Consider the following 9,496-nt stretch of genomic DNA (forward strand, 5'->3'; position numbering starts at 1 on the left):
CCACTGATCGATATTTCACCGGCAAATATTTTTTGTACTAAGTTTGCCAAAAGGAATCTTGATTCGGTGGAATTTATTTGGTCAAGCGACACCCATTTAAAGTTAGATGTGGCTATAATTTTAGGACTGATTACCTTGTCATAGATCACAACTAGTAGCGATTCATGCAACCTCCATGAAGGGCCGCCGTACCCTCCCCCTCCCCTCCAAAGCTTCGTCGTGTATACCAATGTTTTCTCAAGGATTTGGAAGAACCACATCACGGAAGTATTTCACGGTTACCACCTCCCTCGCCACCGTTGACCCTGAAACATTGACGACAACGAGGTTAAATTTGACACTGTTGCTACTCCCGCTATCTTAATGAACCTATCCTCTGCTAGTTTTGGGTGCCATGGAAGCGTTTCTGGTTTAGCTGCCATGGAGCCGTTATCGTTGTCGTGGCAGCACTTTAATTCAGTTAGCGTTTCCTTTGGTTCTGTGTGTAGTCAAGCCCACGAGACGCGCTGTGTGCGATCCGCGGACTATTTGTAGGGAGTCGTTGGCTAAGTACTTGGTCATGTGGGATGGCACGAACCGGAACGAGTGCGTAGGCCGTGGCATGATTTAGTTCTGTTGAGAAATAAAAGGAGCAAAACAGAAAAGACAGCAACACTTTGCGCCGCAAAATTCCTCTCTCATGAGCTGAAATCCATGGTCGAGAGGCGAAAATCGACATCCTCAAGAGCAGGATCCAAGTTTCGTCGTGAGTCGATCGGCCTCGCAAACCTAGACCATGTTTTAAAAGATTGTATTCGCTTGATCCGGCCTTAATATTTGGTCTAGTGGAAACATAGTTCAGGTTTGCCACACTTTTGACCTGTCGACAAAAGAATAAGGATCAACAACCCACGATGATCGATAGACAAGAATCACCAACAAACTGTTACCACCTCTGTAGCCATGATCTGCCTCTACGTCCCTCTCATGGGCTGGTGTTCCTCTGTGGTTGGCTATAGCCGGTGGGGCCCACCCGCGGTGCAAGTTGGTACCCCTCGCAATAGTGCGGCTCCCAGATTTAGCAAGTGGCACGCTACCATCTATAAACTCCTCACTCCACACCATGACTAGCCGTAGGCTAGAGAGTGAAAGAAAGCCACACGAGAAGCTGGGCTGGCCTCCTGCAAATATCTCTCTCAATGGAGGCTGCCCATGGCGCAGCAGCATCTATGGACCTGTCCCTGACGCTGGCCCCCATGCCACCACCAGCACCTCCATCCTCCTCTGCTTCGGCTGCAGCAGACGCCGCTGCCGGCGACAGCGGCTACGGCCATGGCCATGGTGGTGGCGGCCGCGAAGAGAGATCATCGAGGCGGCTGTTCTCGTGCCTTTTCTGCGAGAAGAAGTTCCTCAAGTCGCAGGCGCTGGGCGGCCACCAGAACGCGCATAGGAAGCAGAGGATCGGCAGCTGGAACGCACACCTCTACCTCCAATCCGACCACGACGACCGGCCGGCCACCACGGTGGCAATGGCGCCAGCGAGATGGCCAAAGGCGCGCCTTGACGACGACGGCGAGAAGCAGATGCAGCAGCAGCTTGATCTCAACCTTAAACTTTAATTAGCTAACTCGTATGTATCCCTTATCTTTGGCATCCATTTATGCATCAAGATCCGTGCAAACACATTTGTCTTTTTTGTTTCTCCCAAATGACACAACATATGAACTTCAAATTTTGCAGAACAACAACACATTCTAACTACAATATAGGAAAAAACTTTCAGATTTTTTCATGCATTTTAAATACTTGAAATAATATTTTTATTCAAAGAAAATCTCATTTTGTATATTTATATCATATCAAAAAATCTAAAAGTTTTTTCACACATTGATGTTCTAATGTTTGTTCGGTCTGCAAAGTTTGAAGTTCATATGTTGTTTCATTTTCGAGAAACAAAAAAGAGAAATTTTCTTATTGTTAGTTAGTTGGAGAGTACGGATCTTAAAGTAAGGCTGGAGGGTTGAGGATAAGAGGTTCCATGTAGCCCGAGCTACGAAGAAACTTTGTGTTACTACTATCTTACTTTCAATCTTCTTATCCTGTGGGAACCAGCTACCCAATCTTCGTACTGTACTGTATATATACTTTAGTTTGTACTACCAACGGTCTTCCCCTAAGTCTAAGGTTAGATATTTATAACCACGATGGGCTAATTTCATTCCTATACGTCCGCTGATGCGTATCCGAGAGTCTGAGGGCTCATTTGTTAGTGTACATTTTTTTTTTTGCAACTCAGTTAGTGTACATAGTCGTATCCCTCAAATAGTATGCATGAAATCTCAAGACTTTTCTCGAATTTTTTAGAGTAAAATTTGTTAGTGTACATAGTCTTTGTCTCAGAAAAGGAAAGATTTTCTTCACCCCAGGCCATGATAAGGGCAACTTCAATGCCGTGCTTCAAAACGCCTCTAAACATTCAGACATTAAGGTCCAAACACTTGTTATCCAACATCGTGCATCAAATGTCCGCAAACTGGTTCAGATGTCTGAATTCCTACAAATCAAAAACAACCTCGTGGGAGGTTTGGGGGAGTCTGGATGCCCGCTATGAAAGACTCCGACACACCATGCCCGCTCAAAACCCCTTTTCCAGATCCCTTTTCCCCACTCGGTCCCTTCTCCTTGCTTTGTATCCATACACACCAAGATCGCCGCTGCCGCTATACCACTCTGGCCGCTAGCCAGTTCTTGCCGGACCTCCAGTTCTCCACCCAGTTGCCTTGTACTTCGCCGTTGTTCCACCCTGGATCTGGCCGCAACCCAGGTATCCCCTGCCTTGCGGACGCCATCCATGACTGATACTACCTAGTCAGTGGTCAACTCGGTCAAAACCACCTGACTTAGTGAAAACCGTGAGGAGGGTTGATTTTTAGACCGCGTGATTAGTTCAGGGTCAAAAGCACGGTGTAGGATGACCGGTTTTGAAATTTGGGGTTTAATTCTAAAACAAGCTTATAGTTCAGGGTTGTAATGTGGATTTTTAGTAGTGGAAACATATATAGTTGAGATGTGGTTTTGCCATGCTTTTGACCTTTCCATAACAGAATAAGGATCAACAAATGCATGATATCGACAAGAATGACCACCAAGCTGTCACCACCTCTGTAGGCATGATGTACCTCGACGTCCTTCTGGGATCGTGTTCCTCGTGATTTGCTATATCGGTGGGTGGACCTTAGCAAGTGGTTCGCTTCCATCTATAAACATCTCACCCATGGCCAGCAGTAGGCTAGAGAGTGAAAGCCACAGTGGAAGCCGAGCTGACCTGCAAATATCTCCCCATCTTCTCCAACGGATGATCCCCATGACGCATCATCTTATTTAGAGCATCTCAAGCCGTTCGCCCCTCCAGGGGCTAGAAAAAAGCGCCGTCTGGGGGTGAATCGGCGGTAACTTCGGCGTGGAGGCGATCGGATACCCAGCCGCCGCCCCAGGTCGCCCCAGAAGCCCTTTTTTGAAAATGAAATCGGCCAAACACGACACAAAATTCGTCCAAACTCGAGGGTTTTTATTCATATTTAGACAAAAACTTAAAAACATAAACTAAAACTAACTAAAAACGACATTACTACACCGCCGCCCGCCTTCTACAAGCCGAGGAGCTTATAGAACCGGGTGTAGTTGACGCCGCCGCCGTCGTTGTCGTTGTTATCGTCGCCACCGCCGTCCCTGCTGCACCCCTGACCAGCGTTGCCGATTCCCGAGGGGTTGGACGGCCCGTGCGCCCCTCGTCGTCGCTGTCGAGGATGACGACGCCGCCCTCCTCGCGTTCGGGGCGCCGAGCTTTGATCTCCTCGAAGGCCCGATGCTGGCCGCTCCATCTGCTCGCGGACGTATTCCGCCTTCGCCCACTTGAGGGCGGTCTCGTCCTCGGCGGCCATGGCCTTGTGCTCCTTCTTCACGGAGAGCAAACCCGGCTCGGTCTTCGGCCTGACGAGGTAGTAGGAAGAAGGAGAGGGGCGGCCGCCCTCGTTGATGACGAGGGCGCCGCCGCGGGTGCAGTGCCCAAGTGGCGTCTCCTGCGGCTCTGGCTTGATGGGGTGGAGCGTCGATGAACCGGAGGAAAGAAAGCCCAAGCCCGACGATGAGGAGGTCGCGTCTCCATTCTCCGCGGCTTCGAGGAACTACCGCGGCGGCGAGAGAAGGACATGAGTGTTGGGTACTCCAGGCGCGGCGTATTACCGGCCTTGATGTGCTCGTGGACGGCTTCGAGGGTGCGGCCGGGCATGCCCCACCGTTCGCGCCGCCCGTCAGAGTTGAGGCGGCCGCGGGGCAGGACGGCGTTTGTGGAGACGACCTGGTTGGCGTGGCGGCGGTGGAAGTACATCGTCCACAGCGTGTGGCAGTCGGCGGCGTACCTCGCCTCGTTCCGCTTCTTCTCCGACAACGACAACTAGATGCGCGCTATCTTGGCGCGCTGTTCAGCACTGGTGGGCGCTGGGGCGCCACCGGCGCTCAGCCTCCACGAGCCCGGCCCGCCGCATGTCCGGGGGCGCCGGTTAGTCGGCCTCGTAGAGGAGGCACGCCTCGTCCTCATCCGTTGCCTGGGAAGCGCTCGGCCATTGCCTATCGACGGTGGAGAGAGGGGGAGAGAGGGGCATCGAAGAAGTCGGCGGCGCGAGGGGGCGCGAGGGGTGTCGGTGGCGAGGGCTTGTGCGTTCAATGGCGAGGGAGGTCGGCTTTTATAGCCATGGGTGGGCGGTGAGAGGGCTGCCGCCATGTGCCGCATGGCGGGAGAGGGCGGGACGTGCGTCATCGCGGCCTCACTGCGCAGCCCGTGAGGCATCAATGGAAGGCTGACCGGCGTGATAGCGCGGCAGCCTTGGCATTGATTCCTGCAGGAATCGAGGTGATGAGGACAATGCAGATGGCGAGTCGCTGACTCGGCGGGCCCATTTCATTTCGCGCCAAAAAATGTTTCTCCCGGCGCCCCTGGGCGGCCCCAGCGCGCCGGGTTCGGCCCGGGTCCGCCAGCGCCAAAATCGGCCCGAGACGATGAAATGGGGGCTTCTAGGGACGCGACTGGGCCGAATTTTCGATGCTGGCGACAAAAATGGGCCTGGGGGGGGGAGGGGGGCTTGTCGGGGGCGTGGCTGGAGATGCTCTTAGACCATTCCCTTACGCCGGCCTCCATGCCTCCACCATCACCAGCAGCGCCGCCTCCTTCCTCCTCTGTTTGGACTTCAACAGACATCGCTGCTGGCGACAACGACTATGGCCATGGTCATGGTGGTGGCGACGGTGGTGAAGCGAGAACATCGAGGCAACTGTTCTCATGCCTCTTTTGCGAGAAGAAGTTCCTCGAGTCGCAGGCCATAAGAAGGAGAGGGTCGGAAGCTGGAACACCCAACTCTATCAATAAGTCGACCATGACTACCCGCCGGCCACCGCAACGACTAGGGCGCTGGCCAAATGGCCAAACAAGCGCATTCACGACAACGGCGAGAAGCATATGATGTTGCTGCTGCAGTTTGATCTTAACCTTGGCCTTGATAGCTGGTGTGTAAGTGTTTTTTAAAAAGGAGGATAACCCTGGCCTCGGCATCAGGATAATGCAGGCAGCCATATATTACTAAAAGTGCAAAATCCAGCAGCCGAACACTATCAACCCGGAAATAAATCGAAAAACAAACCCTGAGACCGTATACCTCGCGATAGTACCTCCCCCAGATAGCCACTAATCCCTATGATACAAGACACAACATAAATTAAAATATACAACTCCTAGGCTACGCCTTCAAGAAGGAATCACCGCACGTGCGCCGACGATGGCGAGTCCACCACAAGGTTGAACTCCGGATTCTCATCCCTAAAGCCAAGCTTCAGTCCACCACCTTCAGCAAGGATACGACACAGCGCGCGACGACATAGTTTGATCAGAGATCTTTTGTTTCCACCGGAGTGCATAAACTCATCGCTGAAACCGTCTGTATCATCCGCCCTTATCTGTCTACCAACACCTTGGTAGCCGGATACCTGAGGAGACAACAGAAGACAAAGACGTCTCATACCACCTGCCTCCTGCTACAGTCGCACTACCTTCGATCCGACAGCAACAGGCTAAACATGACACCTCCGCTAGAGCCACGGTGCATCAGCTGCCGGTAGCAGGCATGACTTGATGTCTCCATATAAGACACCGTGCGTAGCACCCGCCGGTAGCGCATCCACCCAACGACAGGCACCGTCCGACGACTCCGAAAGAGGCACATGTGTCACCCATCGAGCAGCATCTAACCCGATCTGTTGATGGAAGAGACATCCCATACAACCACCAGCCACAGAAGGCCGTCACCACCTCAAGATCCAGACTCCCCCAAACGACCCCGGAGTCTGCTGTGGTTGAAGAGGGGCTGCCGCCCCGATTTCGGGCACTACAGGGAGCACCCACCGTCACGCCCGCCGTTGTCATCACCCATACAACATAAACCACAACTGCGATCCCGCATCATGCGCTGTCGACGCCGGAGGAAGCTCCAGCCGCCATGAGCGTCTTGCAACATCCCCGGGTGCGGGATCCCAAGATCCGCTGCCACAGGCACCGCCAGGAGGACCCACAATCTGGCCCGTCATCCCAGGCAGAGGAGACTCCACCACCGCCATGTTCGGATCCAGGCCGAAGTCGCTGCCGCGTCTGGCAAGACCGCATCCGGGCCGGACGCTGCTGCTGCCACCGGGAACGCCCAGCCCCACCTCCATCCTCTCTCTATCTCACCCCGCATCACTACAAACGCCTCCAGCAGGAGCCACCGCGCCGCCATGGATCGAGGAAGAGGTCGTACCTCCGCGGATCTGACGCCCTTGTCACCGTACATTCCGGAAAGGAGGAGCAGCCCTCAGCCGCCGCCGTCGAATACATGGGCTCTGCCCGGCGCTGTCCCCCGACAGCGGTGGAGGGGAAGGAGGGATGGGATCGAGGCGGCTGGGGGTTGCCCCCCCTCCCCCCCTCCCCGATCGCCCTGGAGGGGCGAGCGACGAAGGTGTACGGGTGATATCGTAAAGAAAAGGCCGTGTAAGTGTTTACTATCGTCCTTTTAATCTTCTTATTAATTATTCTCCTTGAACTACTTAGCTAGTGTGTGTGAGAGAGAGAGCACTAGACCTACAAACCTACTCCACTTAGCTACTCACTACTCACATGCATACGTAAGTATATACGCGGATCCGGATGGAGGTACGTACGCATGTTTGTACTGCACTGTACATATACTTTGGTCTGTACCACCTACGGTCTTCCCCTAATTCCAAGGTTATACCATGGTCAACAAAAGTATAGTGTTTTTGTCTCATTAATCTGTTGGATATATGTTCGCAAAAAGAAAGAAAAATCCGTGCTCAAGTTTTGCATCTTTTGCTTCCATGGTCATCATGAAGCTGCTCGTTTAATTGTGTAGTGTTTTTGTCATTGGTTGCTGAGTTTTTAGGGACCTGCAATTCCCCTTTTCCCATCCTGCGCGAGGTTGGGCTTTCTATACTACTATTCTGTTTGAGGGTGGAATTGTCAGCTAGTAGTGATGCGGTCTGATCCTGGTTTAGATGGCTTTCCTTGTCGATGTCATGAACTATTTATCAATTTCAATCAAATTGGGAGCCAGGCTTTTTCATAGAAGAAAAATGTTTTTGCGCCTATCTGTATGTCTTTTTTTTTTCAGCACTTTCACGCACCATAATGTTTTTCTTCAAACGTTAGTTTATACAGAAAGCCTATAGCTCGTAAAGAAGAGCAATTTTAACATGCTCCCTCTTATCTCTCTTTTGACATGGCATGTAAGAGGGAGCATGTTAAAAAACCCTCCCCAAACAACAGAACGAGGCCACCTACGGACGGGCATGTATTTTTACTATCCTAGGTGGCTTCGTTTAGAAAAGAACCAGGCTACCTTCTACAGGATAGCATCCTAAACTCCCCTCAAACGGCCGAGCGACCCGCCTGATCACTGATCGGTCACGAAATTTCGTCCCGGTTGGGTGTCTCAAACATGCCTCAAACGTCCGGACAGACCGGCATCCCTCATATCCAGCCCAAATATGGGGCGGATATGCGAGCGCCTGGGTGCGCCCGCTATGTCGGACCCGGCCCACGCTGGCCCACCCGACCTCACATATATTCCCCCTCATCCGCTCACCGGATCAAACCTAGCCACTTTACTTCAATCCCCCCCTCCCCCACTCCCCCCCGCCACCCAAGCTCATCTCTAGCGGTCTCCAGCGTCTCTGGCATGGCGGGCAGGGGATCCGAATCCTTCACCTCTAGATCCATCGACTCCGAGCTCATCCCACGTGGTCCCAAGGAGGAGATGGCTGTCCGGCTTGCACTCCGCCGCTCCCGGGAGGAGGCCCGCGCCCGGCAGCGCTTGGACTCCTTCATCGGGAATCCATTGCATCCACCCAAATGGCGCATGGCGCTATGTGTGTCGTAGCAGCCTCGCCGAAGGCGGTGCGATCGGTTTGGCGTCCAAACACGGCAGTAGACGCGCAACCCCTCCGTTGGAGCGCCGAGCATCGGGACGCACCATGGGCCTCATCTGACGAGAACATGGCACAACATGCCCGCTATGCGAGGCAGCAGGCGTGGGAGGCGGCGGCAGCCCTCGCGGCGGTGGACGTCGGCGAGGCAGAGTCACATTCTTCGGCATCGTGGTGGATGTCGCCGGCTCGTCCCAGGACGAATCCATCATCGATCTAATGTCCACCGGCACTGTTCAGGTTTCGTGCTCCGACGAGGAAGAGTAGGGCATGGGAGACGCCGACGCCTTGAGTCCAGTGAGCCGGCTCATGTTCCATGCCCTACTCTACCTTGCCGGCGACCGGATTAACACTCTAAGAAGCGCAACCGGCTGCCGGACATGGCCACAGCAGAACCGGGCGAGCTTCGGTTAGATTAGATTTCATGTTGCATGTAATAATATGAATTTGAGATTTCTAATTTGAGATGTCCGATTGTAAAATCAAATATTTAAGGCGTGACCAGTCACTGTGCGTAGACGTGCCCGATCGCGTCCGCAGGATTTTGAGGGGTGGGATTTAAGGCGCCTGGTTGTCGATGCTGTCAAAAGGACTTAGAGCATCTCTAGTGGCTAGTGTATCCCATAGTCTAAGCCAGATATAGACCATCAGAGGCCAAAAAACGTCTCCAGCGGCTGGTGTATGGCATGGTCTAAATTTTAGACATCCATCAGACTAGCTACACATCGTCTATATTTGGACTACCGAGCGAGGATGTCCAAACGAGAGATGCTCCTCGTGAGCTCTCTCCCGTGCCAATCCGGAGCTGTTGGAGACGAGAAGGACACCCGCGCCACGTTCAAAATGTAGCCGTTGAAAATATAGACTACCAAATTTAGACAATCCACTGAAAAATCGAAGTTGTCTAAAATGAAATTTTTTACATCATTGTGTATGTGAAGATATAGACTACCAAATTTAGACAAGCCACTAGAGATGCTCTTATATTTTG

The 9,496-nt window shown here is 52.8% G+C and overlaps 1 protein-coding gene across 1 annotated transcript; it reads left to right on the forward strand.

Annotated features, from left to right (window-relative positions):
- The first annotated feature begins 1,132 nt into the window (after nucleotides 1-1,132).
- LOC125547429 (zinc finger protein 2-like) lies at nucleotides 1,133-1,775 on the forward strand. Its single transcript, XM_048711291.1, has one exon. The coding sequence runs from the start codon at nucleotides 1,179-1,181 to the stop codon at nucleotides 1,596-1,598; it is 420 nt and encodes a 139-aa protein (XP_048567248.1). The 5' UTR covers nucleotides 1,133-1,178; the 3' UTR covers nucleotides 1,599-1,775.
- The last annotated feature ends 7,721 nt before the right edge of the window (nucleotides 1,776-9,496 follow it).

Source organism: Triticum urartu, chromosome 3, assembly GCF_003073215.2.
Source record: "Triticum urartu cultivar G1812 chromosome 3, Tu2.1, whole genome shotgun sequence".
Lineage (NCBI taxonomy): Eukaryota > Viridiplantae > Streptophyta > Magnoliopsida > Poales > Poaceae > Triticum > Triticum urartu.